Source organism: Arachis hypogaea, chromosome 15 (assembly GCF_003086295.3).
Source record: "Arachis hypogaea cultivar Tifrunner chromosome 15, arahy.Tifrunner.gnm2.J5K5, whole genome shotgun sequence".
NCBI lineage: Eukaryota > Viridiplantae > Streptophyta > Magnoliopsida > Fabales > Fabaceae > Arachis > Arachis hypogaea.
This window is the reverse complement of record NC_092050.1, coordinates 155,542,772-155,562,780: the sequence shown is the minus strand read 5'-3', so window position 1 is coordinate 155,562,780 and position 20,009 is coordinate 155,542,772. Positions and strand designations below refer to the sequence as shown.

The 20,009-nt window shown below is 33.8% G+C and overlaps 2 protein-coding genes across 2 annotated transcripts; both read left to right on the top strand.

Moving 5' to 3' along the window:
• Positions 1-13,811: 13,811 nt before the first annotated feature.
• On the top strand, positions 13,812-14,474 carry LOC112749366 (uncharacterized GPI-anchored protein At4g28100-like). Its single transcript, XM_025797624.2, has one exon. The coding sequence runs from the start codon at positions 13,812-13,814 to the stop codon at positions 14,472-14,474; it is 663 nt and encodes a 220-aa protein (XP_025653409.1).
• Positions 14,475-14,768: 294 nt separating this feature from the next.
• LOC140179448 (formin-like protein 8) lies at positions 14,769-15,482 on the top strand. Its single transcript, XM_072218342.1, has one exon. It carries the CDS (start codon positions 14,769-14,771, stop codon positions 15,480-15,482), a length of 714 nt encoding a protein of 237 aa, XP_072074443.1.
• The last annotated feature ends 4,527 nt before the right edge of the window (positions 15,483-20,009 follow it).

Genomic DNA, 20,009 nt, shown 5'->3' with positions numbered 1-20,009 from the left:
AATTAATTCCAAGACAGCCTTCGAATCTATCTCCAAAACAACTTTTCTAAACTCAAGTTCCCATGTCATATTAAGCCCATTTCTCAAACCCCACATCTCTACTTGATATGCAAAGCAAGAGCCAATATTGTGTATAAATCCTGCTACTCATCTGCGTGTTCATCTCTAATGAGTCCTCCACATCCAGTAAATCTCAAATTTTCTTAAGAGGAACCATCCGTATTGATTTTGATCCATCCATGTGGTGGGGGTTCCACCAAATTTTTGCCTCAATCTTCCTTCGTCTTCCATTAATGCTCAATTCTCTTTGAAATGCTGCATGCACTGAATTTATAAAGTTATATATCACTGGACGAGAATCTTTTAGTCTTTTAAAAGGTGGAGCAAAGATTTCGTGATTCCTCCAATTTCAGAACTTCCAGGTGGAGATAAGAAAAATTGAAGTCCAATAATTTTGGTTGTGGTTTTCAATTTATTCAGTCAAATTCCAGCGAAATCAGACATTAAAAGGAGCTCTAAAAAAAAATGTAGCTTAGAAAGGTGTATTAAATGTGTCCATAAACTTGAAGCACCAAGAAAGTCTCTCAAAACATGTTCTATGGTTTCTGGACATCCGTTGCATCTGTGGCAATAGGGGAAGACACCAAAAAAATGTGCACGACGTTTTGAGGTTAGGAGTTTTTTGTGTAAGGCTAGCCAGTTAAATATTTTAATTTTTTGAGGCTGTAAACTCTGGAAAATTAATAAATAATTAGTTAATAAATTAATTATTATTCAAAAAAATTAAAAATTAAATTTTATAGTTTAGGGAAGTAAAAATATTTAAAATACGAATTTTAACACTAATTTAAAAAATTTTAGTTCAAAATCGGACTAATGGGCTGAATCGATTGGACTGGATCCAAACCGGGCCCAAAACCCAACCTATAAAACCACTAAATGAGCCTTCTTCCATTCCAATCACTGAACATACGTTGAAGAGAGAGAGCACGGTGATTTGGGGGAGACGATATTCACCGTAAACTTCCGTCGCCCATAACTTAAAATCCAGAATTCCGATTGATAAGCCGTCAGCGACCATGTGTTCATTTCAAAATTATCTTCGATTATATCTAAAAAAAGTGGTAACAAATTTATATTTCTCACCCAGTTTTTTTTCTTCAATTTCGTAGATTTTGAGTTTGGATATTGAGGAATTGAATAATTTTGATGGTTTAGGTGAACTCTAGCGGTGGGGTAATTACTGGGTTTTGTCCAATTGATCTGTGGGTAAGGTAGAAAACTATTAAACCATTGTAAATTATTGAATTAATGAACTCTATGATGATTATAGTGATATTGTGTGAATTAGATTGTGTTCCCTTGTCGATTTGGAGTTCAGTTTGGCAGTTTGAAACGAAATTCGGGTGATTAAGCTTGAGGAATTGACGTTTGGAAGCTTGGAGCTTGTGACAGGAGAAGTTTTTTAAGAGTTCTGAGCTTAGGGAGGAATCAGTCAAGGTATGGTTTTGGTTTCTCGTAATTAATGTTTAATGTTACGTGAAAACTTAGGCTAGAAGACCTTAAGATAAGAATGAATTTAATGAATTATCGATGGATTGTGAATATGATTTATGATATGTGTATAAAGGATGAATGAATTTGTATTTGTTGGATTATGACTTTGATAGGTATAAAATAATGACGATTGTTGATGTGTTGAGGATTGATGGCGAGTTTACGAAATTGAATTGAATGGATTGTTTGAGAGATGTGAGAGTCGATTTTGTAAGTGGTTTGCTATTGAAGTTGGTTGGTTTTTGAAAAAGATTTAATATTAAAATTTGTTTGATTTTGAAATAATTTGATACTAGGAATGATTTGAATGACTGAGATGTGTTTGATTTGGTGGTTGGGACCCTTGAAGGGTGGCATAAATTTGAGTTTTAGAGGAGATGCTGCCAAAATTTTTATAAAAATTGAAGATTTGATTTGAAATGTTATTTAAAACAAAAAAAAAAGAGATCATTATGTGGCTTGTATATTTTGAGATTAATTGTTGACCCTCTGTCACAAGATGCGACCGGACACTTTAACTATCCGGATTCTCCTATGAGCATGCATATATATATGAATTTGAGCTTGGGTTGTCTCACCCATGGATAAATTGAGCTTGGGATTTTTCATAGAATATTATATTATTGAGCTTGGAGTTTGACTCCACGGAATATTATTGAGTTTGGAGTTTGACTCCATGAAATATTATATTATTGAATTTGGAGTTTGACTCCATGAAATATTATATTTGAGCTTGAAATTTGACTCCATCGATATTATTTTTGAGATTGGGGATGCGTGCATAGAGGGGCTTTCCAATGGTTAGCTACTAAGACATGTCGGGTTGGCTATATAACCGACAGATAAGACTTATCAGCCATAGGACAGACATACATCATATGCATTTGTATGTTTTGCTTGAGTGTACATTGTTTTGATTTGCTTAATTGCTTAACTTTGCTTATCTGCTACTTGTTCTACTTGCTTTAATTGCACCTCTATATGTGTTTTCCTTGTTTGAATTGTATGTGTATGTTTTCTGAGAGACCCCTCTTGGCGGAGGTGTGAGGGAGGAGGGAGTTGTTCCACCGGTGATTTGGAGAATGAAAGGAGACAGAAAGTGAAGTGTTAGGTTAAAGTTATATTTAGAACCTAAATACCTTAGATAACTTACTTAATTTCTGGTTTAGTTGGATCTTTAAGCTGAAATCTGAGTGTCGGAGTTCTAGGAATGCCTCTAGCTTTTTCAGAACTTTTTATATTAATTATACGGGCACCTTTACCATGTTGAGAACCCCCAGTTCTCATTCCATACATATTTCTGTTGTTTTTCAAATGCAGGTCGACAGGCACCTCGTTGAGCGTCTGGAGTTTTCTGTGCAAGCAAAGTTGGGTTAGTTTTGGGATGTTGTATTTTGTATTTATGCTATGTATATAGGTATATAGATTCTCCTCTTTATATATTTTATGTTCTATTAGAGGTTGACTTGGAGAAACAGGTGTTTATTCTGTACTTTGAGTTATATTTTGGGTTGTATATATATACACTCTGGCCAGCCTTAGTTTCGCAGGTCGAGTCTAGAGCTTGATATCTGTAATTTTGGAACTCTGATCCGTATATTATGTTTTTAGCCTTCTTTTGATCTTACCTATCTATTTTATAATCAACCTTGCGAGTGTGACACGATTTTCTGTTTTCGTTTTTGCTTAACTTTTTCTACAAGGCTCCTAATTATAAATTCTTTAAACTATATTTACGCACGTATTTTACTTTTAGAGGTCGTAACCTTGCCACTTCTGCTTTACGACTTAAGCATAAGGCTCTGCATAGTAGGGTGTTACAAAGTCCCCTTTCGCCTCCAAAGGAGTTCCCAAATTCCATCTTATACTCCCCGGGCTTAATAAATGCTCTTGTAAGCACTTGAAATTGAAAAATCTCCATGAGGGGTAAGGGCGTAAGGCCCCACATTATTTTTTCCTCCCCTAAATCTTCACGGGGGGGCATTTGAGCTATAATCTTTTCAATAATGTTCATCAAAAGAAGTTGACAGAACAAAGGTATGTTCCAATTTTCATCTGGGAGCACATACTTCGTGGCTTTGAAATTAATGTTATTTGCTTCAATATGTGTCATAGTGTATTCCAGAAGAGGATTTACCTTTCTAATCCATCTGTCCCTCCAAAAGCAAATAGATTGGCCATTGTCCATAGCAAAGATGACATGGTCTCGAACTTGATTCCAAAGTTTATACATGTTATGCCAAAGATCTGAATCATTAGATGACATAGGAAATTCCTGAAAAAGGTTTTTGCTCCTTCCATACTTCCTGTAAAGGACTGAAACCCCTAGCTCATATGGCTCTGTTAAAACCCTCTAAAGAGTTTTCATAATAAAGGCGTCATTCATGCATGAAAGCTTTCTAAACCCTAGGCCACTATGTTTAGGGGGTTTACACAGAAGCTCCCAACTCACAGCGTGTATTCTTCTTCTAGTTGCGTCCTCTCCCCAAACAAATTGGCGTTGTAATCTCTCTACCTAATCACAAATGCCTTTGGGTATGCGAACCTAATTCATATCAAAATTTAAGATTGGCCATATAATAGATTTGGCAAGAGTGAGCTGTCCTGCTAGAGATAGACAATTAATTTTTCACCCTTTCAACTTATTTCTTACTTTGTTAACGGCCGATTTATACCTCTCATTCCCCTTATTTGATTAGTGAACAAGGCCCATAAGTAGCGTCCCAAACAGTCTACTTCTTTAATCCACTTCTTCATTTAATATCTTTCCTAGTCCCAGGTCTTGTTTGCATTTATTTTTAGGCCAGAAGATAAACTAAAGGAGTTTAGCGTTTGCATAACAACCTCTATTTGCTTGCAGAAAGTTTCCATAAAAAGAAGAAGATCATCGACAAATAACAGATGGGATATAGGAGGGTCTTCTCTTCCAGCACTCATAGGCTTCCATTCACCACTTTTTACCTGTTCTTTTATAGCTTGAGATAATTTATCAATAACAAAAAAGTATGAAGGAGATGCTGTAAAATAACTAAATAAATAAGGAAGATGTAACAAATATAAAATATGGAAATATAATTAGATAACTCAAGTAGTAATTATCACTAGAATTACTATATCAATATAGTAGATATAATTAATATATTTAATAATATTATAATAAAGTATATAAGAGAGAGAATAGTATGAAAGAGAGATAAGAGCATAAAAGAGAGAGAATATTGTTTTATATTGCTTATGTAATTGTCAGGGACTTAAGCCTCTATTTATATACGTACATGAGGTAGCTTTTTCAACTTCATATTAAATGTAGTCATCCTTGAGAAACTATATATCATGGAAAATGGACATTCACGTAAGGTGTGATAAAGTATCCTTATCACAACACACCCCCTTGGATGACCATTTAGGATTATGCCTCGTTAAAACCTTACTAAAGAAAAACCCAATGGGAAAAAAATCTTAGTGAAGGAAAAAGAGTACAATATCCTTTGTGACGGGGACTGCCTCATTAAAAACCTTGTCAAGAAAAACCCAATGAGAAAAAAACCTGACCAAGAAAAAAAGAGTACAGTCTCCCCCTCTTGTCGACATCAATTGATGTCTCGAAATCGGTGCATCCTAATCTCATGTACCAATCTTTCAAAGGAGGATTTTGGGAGTGACTTTGTAAATAAAGCTGCCAGATTGTCACTTTAGCGGATCTTTTGGACATCAATTGTCCCTTGATTTTGAAGATCATGAGTGAAGAAGGATTTGGAAGAAATATGCTTTGTTCTATCACCTTTGATATATCCACCTTTAAGTTGAGCAATACATGCTGTATTATCTTCAAACAGGACATTTGGAGCTATCTTATGGTCAATCAGTCCACATGATGACAGAATATATTGGATCAAACTCCTAAGCCAAAAACACTCGCGACTAGCTTCATGTATCGCGAGTCTTTAAGCATGATTAGAGGAGGTTGCAGCTATCGTCTGTTTTGTGGACCTCCATGATATAGCTGTACCACCATATGTGAACAGATATCCTGTTTGAGATCTTCCTTTATGTGGATCAGACAAGTATCCAGCATCTGCATAGCCAACTAATTGTGACTTGGATCCATAGGGATAAAATAATCCCATATCAACTGATCCATGAAGATATCAAAAGATTTGTTTGACTCCACTCCAATGTCTTCTGGTTGGCGAGGAACTATATCTTGCTAGTAAATTCACAGAAAATGATATATCGGGTCGTGTATTATTAGCAAGATACATTAGTGCTCCAATAGCACTAAGATATGGTACTTCAGGACCAAGGATATCTCCATTCTCTTCTTTAGGATGGAATTGATCCTTCTCCACATCTAAAGATCTTACGATCATTGGGATACTCAAGGTATGTGACTTATCCATATAAAATCTTTTCAAGATCTTTTTTGTGTATGTCGTTTGATGAATAAAGATCCCATTTTTTGTATGCTCGATCTACAGGCCGAGACAAAATTTAGTCTTTCCAAGAACTTTCATCTCAAACTCTTCTTTTAGAGTTTTTATAATTGTTGGAATCTCTTCAAGAGTTCCAATGATATTTAAATCATCAACGTATACAGCAATTATAATGAATGCAGATGCAGTTTTCTTTATGAAAACACACAGACATATATCATCATTCTTGAATCCGTTTTTGGCCAAATACTCAGTAAGACAATTATACCACATTCGTCCATATTGCTTTGGACCATATAAAGATCTTTGCAATTTAACTTAGTATAACCCCTGCGAATATTCATTGGATAGTTTAGATATCTTCAGTCCTTCAGGAACTTTCATATAGATATCACGATCTAATGAGCCGTATAAATAGGCTGTTACCACATCCATTAAATGTATATGCAGTTTATGATATGCAGATAAACTGACCAAATAACGCAATGTTATCGCATCCACTACAGGGGAATATGTTTCTTCATAATCTATACCGGGCCTTTGTGAAAAACCTTGTGCCACAAGTAAGGCTTTCTAGCGCACAACTTCATTTTTTTCATTTCGTTTTCTCACAAATACCCATCGGTATCCAATAGGTTTTACATCTTTTGGTGTATGGACTACAGGTCCAAAGACTTCACGTTTTGCAAGTGAGTCTAATTTAGCCTTCATGGCTTCTTCCCATTTTGGCCAATCATTCATTTGTCGACATTCTTCGACTGATCTTGGCTCAAGATACTTACTTTCCATGCATGATATTTAATGCCACATTATATGCAGATATTTCATTGACAATTGTCTTATTTCAGTCCCATTTCTCTCCTATAAAGACACAATTTATCGAGATCTCTTTATTTTCACAATTTTCAGGTACCTGAACGTCTTCTGACGTTAAAATTATATCAGAATTTTGGACAAATGCAGGTTCTTTACTATGTCTTTTTCAACAGGAATAGTATTTACCTCTTTTCTCTTTTGAGGATTTTTGTCGTTGGAACCGACAGGCCTGCCACGCTTCTGGCATGTATTTGCTTCAGTGGCAATTTGTCCAACTGGGACATCAATTTGAATTGGGGCATTTTCCACTGGTATATAAGATTTGGTTATCCTCTTTGTATCAGAAAATGTATCAGGCAATTCATTTGTTATTCTTTGCAAATGTATAATCTTTTGACTTCTAGTTTCACATTGCCCTGATCGAGGATCTAAATGCATCAAGGATGACGCATTCCAATTAAGTTCCTTTTCAGGAAGCTTATTCTCTCCCCCTAATGTTGGAAATTTTGATTCATCAAAATGACAATCCGCAAACCGTGCTTTAAATACATCTCCAATTTGTATCTCAAGATACCTCACTATAGAGGGAGAATCATATCCAACATATATCCCCAATTTTCTTTGAGGTCCCATTTTGGTGCGATTAGGTGGTGTAATAGAAACATATATCGCACACCCAATTATTCTTAAATGGAAAATATTTGGCTGCTGGCCAAAAGCTAATTGCATAGGAGAGAACTGATGGTAACTCGTTGGCCTTAATCGAATAAGTGCTGCGGCATGTAAAATAGCATGCCTCCAAACTGAAGTTGGGAGATTTGTTCTCATAAGTAAGGGTCTAGCAATTAATTGGAGGCGTTTAATAAGTGATTCTACTAACCCATTTTGTGTGTGAACATGAGCTACGGGATGTTCAACACTTATTCTATTAGCCATACAATAGGCATCAAAACCTTGGGAAGTAAATTCACCAGCATTATCAAGACGAATTGCTTTGATTGGATTTTCTGGAAATTGTGCTTTTAATCGAATGATTTGAGCCAGTAATCTCGCAAATGTCAGGTTGCAAGAAGACAATAAGCACACATGCGACCATCTCGAAGATGCGTCTATCAGGACCATAATCAGGACCATAAAATATCAAAAAGAGTCACATGGTAGATGAATAGGTCCACATATATCACCTTGAATCATTTCTAGGAATTCAGGGGACTCAAATCCAATCTTTACTGGTGATGGCCTTAAAATTAACTTCCCTTGAGAACATGCAGCACAACAAAATTCACTAGATTTAAGAATCTTTTGGTTCTTTAGTGAATGTCCATGGGAGTTTTCAATAATTCTCCGCATCATGGTTGTTCCCGAATGACCCAATCGGTCGTGCCAAGTTATGAATTCATTTGGGCTAGTAAACTTCTGGTTTACAGTAGCATGTGATTCAATTGCACTAGTCTTAGTATAATACAACCCAGATGAAAGTGAGGGTAATTTTTCTAATATAACTTTTTTATTTAAATCATGAGTTGTGATATATGAATACTCATGATTTTTCTCATTCATTGTCTCAACATGATATCTATTTCGGCGAATATCTTTGAAACTCAATAAGTTTCTCAGAGACTTAGCAAACAATAGTGCATTATTTATTATGAATTTTGTTCCTCCGGAAAACAAAATTATAGCTCTTCCGGAGCCTTCAATCACATTGCCTGAGCCAATAATAGTATTAACATATTCTTCTTTTGGCACAAGATGGGTAAAATATATATCACTTTTGAGAATGGTGTGCGAACTTGCACTATCCGCAAGGCATACATCTTCATTATATATCCTTGCCATTTTCTTCAAAGATAAATAATAAAATGAGTAGTATGCACAGTTAAATTGAATACTTGATCGGAACTATTTTTCTAAGAAATACTGTACATAAAAATAATGTCATATACTAAAATTTTATTTTAAAACTTGACACATTTAATGATTTCAAAATTCATAAACATTAATATTTCATTATTTATATACATCACATTTGAAACTTAAATAAAACTTAACAATAAGTTCTTTACATTATTTATTTACATAGATACTTAACAATCCCACATATTAAACTATTCCATCATTGATCAAATTACCAATATTTCCTTCAGGGTCCTCAAAGAAATCAGATACATCATAATGAGTGGTGGAGTTTTCAGCAACATCATTTGAAACGAAATTCGTCTCCTTTCCTTTGTCGTCTTTTTTCAAAAATGCTTGATAAAGATCGATTAGGTGCCTTGATATACGACAGGTACGCGACCAATGACCCTTTCCACCACAACGGAAACACTTATCATCTGTTGATTTATTTTAACCAAAATTTCTTTTTTTATCCCACTTCTGGTGGGATCCTATCTTTTGAACATAATTCCTTTTCCTTCCATAATTTTTTTTGTTATTAAAACCTTGCCATTTACCTCTTTTGGGGTAATTTGCCGCATTTACTTCAAGAAATGGGGCGGCGCCAGTTAGGCACGCTTCATGATTTTTTAAGAGCAACTCATTGTTGTGTTCAGTAACAAGAAAGCAAGAAATTAACTCAGAATATTTTTTAAATCCTTTTTCTCAATACTGCTGCTGCAGGAGCACATTCGCGGCATGGAAGGTTGAGAAAGTTTTCTCCAACATATCATTATCAGTTATCTTTTCCCACATAATTTCATTCGTGATGTGATTCGAAACATTGCAGAATTATATTCATTTATCAATTTAAAATCCTGTAGACGCAAGTGCGTCCATTCATATAGGGCTAGAGGAAGTATCACCGTCTTTTGATGATTATACCTTTCTTCAAGGTCTTTCCAAAGATCTACAGGATCTTTTAATGTGAGATATTCATTTTTCAATCTTTCGTCAAGATGACGTCGAAGAAAAATCATGGCTTTGGCTTTATCCTTCTGGGATGTATTATTTTCAGCCTTAATTGTATCTCCAAGATCCATTGAATCAAGATGGATTTCAGCATCTAATATCCATGATAAATAATTGTTTTCAGATATATTAAGAGCATTGAATTCAAGATGAGAGAGTTTCGACATAATAAAAATTTATTACCTGAGTCTTCCTAAAAATTTGATCAGAGTCTCGTGCTGATAACATGTTGTAAAATAACTAAATAAATAAGAAAAAGGTAACAAATATAAAATATGAAAATATAATTAAATAACTCAAGTAGTAATATTTACTAGAATTACTATATTAATATAGTAGATATAATTAATATATTTAATAATATTATAATAAAGTATATAAGAAGGAGAATAGTATGAAAGAGAGAGAAAAGCATAAGAGAAAAAAATATTTTTATATTACTTATGTAATTGTCAAAGGCTTAAGCCTCTCTATATATATATATATATATATATATAAGGTAGCTTTTTTAACTTCATATTAAGGCTAAAAAATTTTGATATGGAAATAAAATGAGTGATATACTTTAACATGGTAATTTTTGGTGTTTTTTAAAATTGTGCGAGTACACAAATCGGACCCTTCGATTTGTGTTTAAAAAGTTAAAAAAAATTCAGAGTACACAAATCGGTGGGTCCGATTTGTGTTAAAAAATTTAAAAAAATTCAGAGTACACAAATCGGACCATGCGAGTTGTTTGATTTTAAAATTTTGCTCAATAAATCGCATGGTCCGACTTGTGGTTAGGCAAATATGAATTCGAAAACTAGAAAACGGACCCTCCGAGTTGTTTGTTGTTATCAATTTTTTTATAAAAGGAAGAACTCGCATGGTCCGAGTTCTATTCACTGACACCACATGGCTGTGAAGTACCTGTATTCCCCACATTCGAGTCCAACACCACTTTTTTTTTCATATTCAAATTAAAAAGTGTCATATTAAATGTAGTCATTTTTAAAAAATTATATATCATAGAAAATAAACATCTACATAAAATGTGATAAAGGATCCTAATCACAACAGGAGATTGAGTCCCCTTACCTAGTACCTGTTGACGGTTGAAAAAAATCTGATTTGCATCCATTCAACAACAAAGAATATGACACTCATGAGATGTAAGTCATTATGATTTCATCATACTAATGAGACGCAAGCTATTTTTTGACTTTTTCCAAAATCGACCACACTAGGATTAAGTTAGTGGGCAGTGTTACGGTGATGAAAGAGAAAATTTTCCTTTCATGCTGAAGCAACGTGGAGTACATGGTTGTTGGACCTGTGTAAAATTGTTTCCCAAAAAAATACCAAGTCTGACTAGAAGTAGAAATAGCAGGTTTTAACATGTAAAACTGATTAATAAAATAAGTACTACATTATGTTAATTAATGTGGTTAAATGTTTGGGCCATTTTTATTTCAAGTTCAATAAAAAATTTTGAAGTTGGGTGATTTATTCAACAAGAATAGATTGGAATGATGTATCCCTCTCTGGGCTTAGTCCCAATAATAATAATAATAATAATAATAATAATAATAATATGTGAAAGAAGTGTTGAAACCTTGGAAGAACTAGGATAACTCAGACACTGTAACGATTTCAGGAGGGAAAAGGGTGACGGCAGTACATACTGAAAGGCTGGAAAAATTGAAGGGTACAAAGGGAAAGGCCCAGAAAACAATAAATTGCTACTACGTCAATTTTTTTTAATTTAAAATTTTTAATTTTAAGATTAATACCATTATGTTTGTGTAAATTTTTTAATTTAAAATTATAATTTAAAAATAATACTAGTCACTTATTTTTTAAAGCAAACAATCGATTAAAGCAAACAACTGATTATATATAAAGCAAACAATTGATTAAATAAAAAATTTAGAATTTACAATAATTTCATTGATTTAAGATTACTTCAAAAAATAATTATATTTTAAGGAAGACCACTAAAAAAAACGTGTATTCACCGTATTTTTCAAAATTTTTTAAACTTTTTATTTTTTATAAAATTATATTCAAAACTATTGAACCTTGAAAATATTGGTGGAAGAATTTTTTTTTAAATACCATATTTTTAAACTTATTCCTCCATGGTGAATTAAATATTTTCACAATAACATTCACATACTAAGTAAATTTAATTTTAAATTTTAAATTAAAAATTTATATTTTATTTTATTTATATAATTGTACCCTAAACCCTCAATATTAAACAATAAATTCTAATCTCTAATGATAAATTTTAAATCCTAAATCTTAAATTGTGATAATATCATAAATTCTTTTTTAACTCAAATTTCTCGCTCGTTTTCCACTTTTTGTCTCTTGGTCATGTGTCTCCCTCTCTTCTTCACTATTAGGAAAAATTTTAATAATAAAAATAAAAATATTAAAAAATAAAAAAAATTAGAAATTACAATTTATATATTTTATATTTTTCACTTAAACAAAAATATTTTTAACATAATAAATAAACAAAAAATAATTTTATATTGTTGTACTTAAACATAATTATTAGATAAAAAAATAATTTTATATGAGATAACTAAATATAAAATTGCCTTATTTTTCAATAAGATCTTTTAAAAAAAAAAGATTTAACTAACTTGTGCCTTAAAGACACATTTTAAAAATATAATAATAAAATTTTTTTAATACTTTTGATGTATTTATTGCATTGAAAACATAAAAAAATTAATTTTTACAATAATTTTTATAAAATATATTTTTTTATAGTATGCTTAATAGGAATAAGTTAGTAAATTTTTTTAAAAAATATCATTTGAAAAAAAATATTTTATAAAAATTCATCCAAACAAGTCTTTTGTTTACTTTGACAACATTTTTAACCAAACATTTAAGGTCCTATTTTAACATTACTGAATTAAAAATAAAATGACCTTTTTTCCATACATAATTTAACAAAAACACTTGTTTTCCAAATTAAGAAATTAATACACCCACTAAATACTATTAATTCCTATTTAATTACCACAACTTTTATAAGAGCACATGTAATTTTTTCCCTTTCCTTCTCATTCTTATTCCTGTCGCTTTCCCATTTTCTCTTTTTATGCATTGTCTATATCATACTTTATCTGATGCACGACAACAAAAAGAAAAAAAATTAAAAATAAAAACAGCAGCATATCCATTCTTTGATAGGCCCAATTTTAACCCTTAATTGTCTCCAACTTTATTTTAATATAAACAAGATACTGATCTTATTCAACCAATGACATGTGGCCAGTACAATAAACCCCAACCCACGATAGCAACCAAAAATTCCCCTGTTCAACAAAAAAGTCTAAATCCAAATAATTAATCAACATTAGCTGCCGATTACGCTGAAGTAATTACGCTCTCCCAGAATAATACCTTCCTGCCAATACTGTAGTGCCTCAGGTTGTGTCTGTGCGTGCAACACAATTAACACATGCATCCTACTTCCCTTCATGCCAAGTCACTTTAAGTACGTGCTGAAAGAATCTTACTTCAGCACGGTAGCATCCGCCTAAGTTAATATGATCGGGTCGGTCCCATTTTATGGGATTTCACACTGGGCTTAAACGAATGGGGCCAACATAACCTTCAAAGATTAAAAAAACAAGCTTAAACTTGTACATGTAGTTAATAATGGAAACACTGCTGTCCAAAATAAAAAATAATGGAACACCGAAAAATAACTTTATCTTATAGTACATTCAACCTTTTTTCTTTTTTGACTAAAAGACAAATAGGTCCCTGACCTTTTAAAACGGAGACATTTTCGTCCCTTAAGATTGGAAAATACATTTCGATCCCCCCACGTTTTAAAACGGGAGACAATTATACCCTTCCGTCCATTTTGGGCCAAAAACAGCAACGGAACCAGCTGACATGGAGGGGCAGTGAATGACGTGGCCGTTACAGTTGGTGAGGTGGATTGGGACGAAATTTTAGTGGACAATTATACCCTTTCTTTCTTTTTCTCTCATAAACATTTCATCAAACACCATGTCAGCTCCACTACGACTAACCCTTTTCCTCTTCTGCATTATCATCTTCTTCTTTCATTACTGCATGTGCAATGACTCATCATCAACAACAACCTTTCAAACCCTTAAGCCCATCCTCCCAAACAAAAGCCCAGGCCCAGGCCCATCTCATCCATCAACAGCGACCATCCCTGCATTCCCTGAACAATCTGATGTCAAAGGTTGCCCCTTGACACTCTCAGATGAACTCTTTGACAGTATAAAGAATGCTTGTGGAGGCGGTGGTGGTGGTGGTTCTGACATGGAGCTCCACCGCACACGGTGCTGCCCTGTTCTTGCATCATGGTTATACTCTGCATATTCTTCCACTGCATTAACCCATAGCCATACCCACACATCATCATTGTCATATGAGATGCCATTGTTACCAGATGACTCGGAAACATGTGTGAATGACTTAGAGAATGCATTGAAAGTGAGAGGGATTCAGCTGAAAAGACCCAATGAGACATGTGATGTTGTGTTCTGCTTCTGTGGGATAAGACTTCACCCTCTGAGTTGCCCAGATGCATTTTCAGTTAATGAAAATGGTGAACTTGTTGGGAATAAAACTGTGAGAAGGTTAGAGAAGAATTGCATCAGTAGAACCAACAATGTCAATGGCTTCCCTGGTCTTGGTGGCTGCTCCAAGTGCTTGAACACACTCTACAGGGTCAGTTTTCTATTAATCTTTTCCCAAAATAGATAAAAAAAAGAAGTTTTTGTTTTGATTTGGGGTTGTTTGATTCGTTATTTTGACTTAGAATTTGATGGATCTTTGTTGAATATGATGAATTTGAGTTCATTTTATTGATGTTGATCTTCTTCATGGTTTGGTGATTTGGTAAAGTTGTGTTTGTTTTATCTTTCTGTTTGAGAGTTTGGTTGCTCTCTAAGTTATCTTGCAATGTCACCATCCTTCACGCGCCTTTGGAGCTTGTGCGCTTCACGGAAGTCATAAGAACCAATTGAAGCCAAAGTTCTTGAAAAGGGTTGCAAGGAGATGAGGGCTAGTGGCCTATTACTGAAGTTTCTTGAGGCAATTCTCAAAGCTGGAAACCGGATGAATGCCGGAACTTCTAGGGGAAATGCACAAGGTTTCAACCTAAGTGCTCTTAGGAAGCTTCCTGATGTGAAAAGCATTGATGGGAAGACTAGTTTGCTACACTTCATTGTAGAGCAGGTGGCTCAGTCAGAAGGAAGAAGAGAAGCTATGAATCAAAAGCATAACATTCCCAAAATCAACGGTGATATAAGCAACTCCAATGAAAACAATAATAGCCTTGTGCAACATGAGACAGAGAAAGAGTATCTGATGCTTGGTTTACAAGTGTTATTGGGAGGTATAAAGGATGAGTTATCTGAAGTAAAGAAAGCAGCAATAATTGATCATCAGAATTTCATTAGGATGTTATACATTCTCAATGCTCGTGTTAGCGAAATTCGAGAGATTGTAACCAAATGTTGTGGCGAGAACAATGAGAGAGGTGGATTTGTTAAGGAAATGAAAGGGTTTGTAGAGGAATGTGAGGAGGAGCTTAAAGTTGTGAAAGATGAACACCTTAGGATCATGGAGCTTGTGAAGAAAACCAATGAGTATTATCTAGGAGGTGGAGGAGGATCAAACCCCTTTGAACTGTTTCTTATTGTGAGAGATCTTGTGCATGAAGAACCCCCCCTCGTTCATCATGGACGATCGCACAAGCAGCGGCCATGACTTCCACCTTGCGTTTGGATGAAATAGGGCTCACTGGTGGAAACGGCATCGTTTGGCACTTCAGGGACGAATTTGTCCAGTTAAATTTCGTCCCAATCCACCTCAGCGAGCGTAACGGCCACGTCATTCACTGCCCCTCCATGTCAGCTGGCTCCGTTGCCGTTTTTGGCCCAAAACGGACGGAAGGGTATAATTGTCTCCCGTTTTAAAACGTGGGGATCGAAATGTATTTTCCAATCTTGAGGGACGAAAATGTTCCCGTTTTAAAAGGTCAGGGACCTATTTGTCTTTTAGTCTTCTTTTTTTTGTGTCTTCTGGTCATTCAAGTATTCAACTTTGACAACACTAACTTACATTCGCAGTTAATTTTCCAATATTAAATATCGTGACAATGCAAAATTACTACAAAATATATTATTTAAATTATTTTTATATTAATTTTCTAACATATTTTAATGATTAAACTAATGTATATACTTGTGTGAAGGAAAGAAATTGGAAGGAAAATAACTATTTTCCTTTGTTTGGTTGAATGGAAAAGTCAAAGGGAAATAATGAATAGTGTAAAAAATGGGTGGGACCCGTTGAAAAATTTTTCCCTCCAACAATGGATGGAAAATGAAAGGAAAATGTATTTTGTATCAATATTCTAATATTACCCTCTATTTTTTAATATATTTTAAAATATCTAAGGATAAAATTGTCTTTTCATAACATTATATACTATTTCCTTCCTTCTCATTTTCCTTTCATCCAAACATATCTAAGGAAAATAAAATTCCACTCAATTTGTTTCCTTTCTTTTCTTTCCTTTCTATTTCTTTCTTTTCTATTTCTTTCCTTCCAACCAAACAAAGCCTTAATTTGTATAAAAATAATTAGGAGTCCAAACTCTTTTTTTTTAATTATTCTCTTATTTTTTAAATAGAAAATTAATATTTTTAATATTTTTAAAGTTTTTTTTTAAAATAACATATATATTTAAAGCAAAATGATAATTTCATTCTCATTTTTTATGTAATTCTACATTTGAATTTTTTTTATCTCAGACAAAATGTCCATAATACGTTGTTTTATGGCTCAGGATTCGGTGGTCCAGGAACCTTTGGACCACTTGGTGGTCCAAGTAGAAAACATATTTTTGGAGTTTTTTTATCAATTGCTACGTAGTCCTTGAACTAATTTTAATTACAAACTAACCCCATATGTTTTATTTAATTATAAAAATAGTTTTTTATTTTATAAATTATTATTTTATCAATTATCTATTATATTTATTAACAATCAAATACAACAATAACAACCAATTATATTTTCCATTCATCCTAATAATTCCAATTAATTAAATAATTAACTTTGATCTCGTTACGTTCGTCCATGGCTTCCAAATCGTGTTTCCTTGAAATTCAATCGATTGGTTTACACTATATCACAAAACAATCGATTGAAAGTTGTAAGGTAGAATGGTAAAAAGCTTATACCAATCGATTGTTTATACTTTCCAATCGAATGAATGCCTCAAAACAATCGATTGTTGTTGTTACTCAATCGATTGAATTCACGAAAACAACATGGATTTGCCGAATACAATCGATTGGAAAGTGATGACATTGAAGTTTTAGCCAAATTCAACCGATTGGTAATGTAATCCAATCGATTGGAAGGTGATGAAGTTGAATGTTTTGCCAATTTCAATCGATTGGTAATGGTACCCAATCGATTGAAATGTGATGACTTTGAATTTTTTCCAAATTCAATCGATTGGTAATGCAATCCAATCGATTAAAAAGTTCAATCTCATCACTTTTGGCCAAATTCAATCGATTGGTAATGTAATCCAATCGATTGAAATTTGAAACGTGCTATGTATTAAAGCAGATAACCCTCAGTAGTCACACCCACTCCCCCTTTTAAACGTTCGAACCCCATTTCTGCACCTCTCTCCTCTCTCTAAAATCCAGAAACCCTTTTTCATTCTTCTTCTCCATTCTCACCCACATCCACTTCCAACCACATACATAGTTCCAACCCTCATCAAAATCCCTACAAAACCCACAAAACCAGTATCCCCATAATGGCCAGAACTAAGAACGCCAAAAGAGCCAGGGTTGAGGGAGAAAGCTTTGCCCCCGCTAGACTAATTGCTTCATCCCATTACATGGCAAGGTGGCTGCCGTCTCGCAGGGCATTGAACAACTATGTAGAGAAGTTTGAGTCCAGGGCAATTATTCCTCCCAGGTACATAACAACTGAGTTCCTTCAGGATAGACGTTTTAATTTGGTGTTGAATGCATTGCAAACACAGCACTTAGTTGATTTTGTACAAACTAGGGATGAGTATTACCCGCACTTGGTTAGGGCTGTTTATAGTACTTTGAATTATGTTGTTCCTGAACCTGATGAAGAGGGTGAGGTAATGCCGCTGATTGAGTTTGATTTAGGGAAACAGCATTATAGAGTTAGTTTGCAAGAACTAGCTGAACAATGGAGTCTAGGTTATCATGGGGCAAAATTTACTGGAGGTATTGCGGCAGATGAGGAATGGGGAGAATACAACAGATTAGTTGGTTTGCAGAGTTTACAATATGAGAATCCACACATGGATGCTAGAGGTAATATAAGTTGCAGTGGGTTGGGGATTGAGCAGCGTATATTGATGTATTTATTTTCATACACGTTGATTCCAAGAAAACATAATCATGGAATCTTGTTTAACGAAGATATTTTAGTGCTTTGGGCTATGCTGACTGGAAAGGAGATAAACTGGCCTTATTTTATGGTTCATCATATGCTTGAGATGAAGAAAGGAAAATCAAGTGTTGGTTTAGGATATGCTTGCCATTGGACCAAGATTTTCAAATGGCTTGAAATTGACTTGACTGAAGAGAAAAGTGTTGTCTTGACTAATGTAGCCAAGATTGATGACAGCACTCTAAGACATATGGGAAGAGATCCGGATGCCCAACAACCTCAGGCTCAAGGGCAACCACAAGACCAGGTGCAAGCACAAACAGAGCCACCCCCACCACCACCCCCTCCTTCGCCAACAATGCAAGATTTGATGGATGAATTGCGAAGCATGAGAGTATATATGGAGGAGCAATTTGCTGATATGAGGCAGCGTCAAGACAGGCAAACGGAAGCTATCAATCGTCAAGGAGAAGCAATTGATAGTCTATGCACTAATCTGGGCATCACAAACCCAAGGGGCATCATCCCAAGGCCTGGACCATGAAGACATTGTTATCTAGAACTCCACATCATCCTATGATCTCCATTGATGATTGAATGGGAGTTAATATTGTTGAGTTAACAAAAATGTAGGACAAAATCTAGGTGTTATCTTCACTGTATGATGAAATGTGTCATTTCACTTTTGAGAGTCCTAGGTATTATTGTTCATTGTGTCATTTCACTTTTGAGAGTCCTATGTATGTTTGATGCTACTACTATTGCAACAGAAGCATAATTTATTGATAAGCTTATTTTGTTTTTAATGTATTATGGCAATCTAACTATCTTATTATACAAAGAAGTTAAAGTAAAAACATCTTAGCTATGCATGTAAATCTGGGAACTTAAGCTGCAATCAGGTGTGTATGGAAAATCAATCGATTGGTTTGGTAGTAAAATCGATTGTTGTACCCTCAATTGCTAATTCAATCTATTTTTTTTACTGCAATCGATTGAATATTCAGTGAAATCGATTGGATTTTAATGCAATCGATTGAATAATACACACACCTCTCATTCAATCGATTGTGTTGTTGTTGTAATCGATTAGAATCGATTTAGTTACTGCTTCAATCGATTGTTTTCTAAGTGCAATCGATTGAAGTATCCTCTCTTGTTATTTCAATCGATTGGTTTGGTAGTAAAATCGATTGTTGTACCCTCAATTGCTAATTCAATCTATTTTTTTTACTGCAATCGATTGAATATTCAGTGAAATCGGTTGGAGAACTCATATATATATTATTTCAATCGATTGGATTTTAATGCAATCGACTGAATAATACACACACCTCTCATTCAATCGATTGTGCTGTTGTTGTAATCGATTGGAATCGATTTAGTTACTGCTTCAATCAATTGTTTTCTAAGTGCAATCGATTGAAGTATCCTCTCTTGTTATCTTAATCGATTGGTGAGCCTATCTACCAGTTTTAAATCTTGTTTTATTTAGTTATTAATCTGATGCGTCTAATCTCCTCTTTTGTTAATTTGTTTTTTTCTACTGTTGTTGTTGTTGTTGTTGTTATTATTATTATTATTATTATTATTATTATTATTATTATTATTATTTTGAATTTCATTTGAGTATTTAGCTAATTAAAGATAATTATAGATAAGATATAATTAGATAAATTGATCAAATTTAATTTCTTAAATTGAAAATATGTTCTTAAGTTGAAATTGAAAAGTATTTGTTTTTAATTAAAAGATAAGATATCTTAAACAGTTTTAAGATTATTGGGCTGTTTTAAAAAATTTTAAAAATATAGAATTCAAATTTTGTTATCTTTT

Excerpts from the sequence above, each read along its gene's own strand:
- LOC112749366 (XM_025797624.2), top strand. The coding sequence starts at position 13,812 with ATGTGCAATGACTCATCATCAACAACAACCTTTCAAACCCTTAAGCCC.
- LOC140179448 (XM_072218342.1), top strand. The coding sequence starts at position 14,769 with ATGAGGGCTAGTGGCCTATTACTGAAGTTTCTTGAGGCAATTCTCAAA.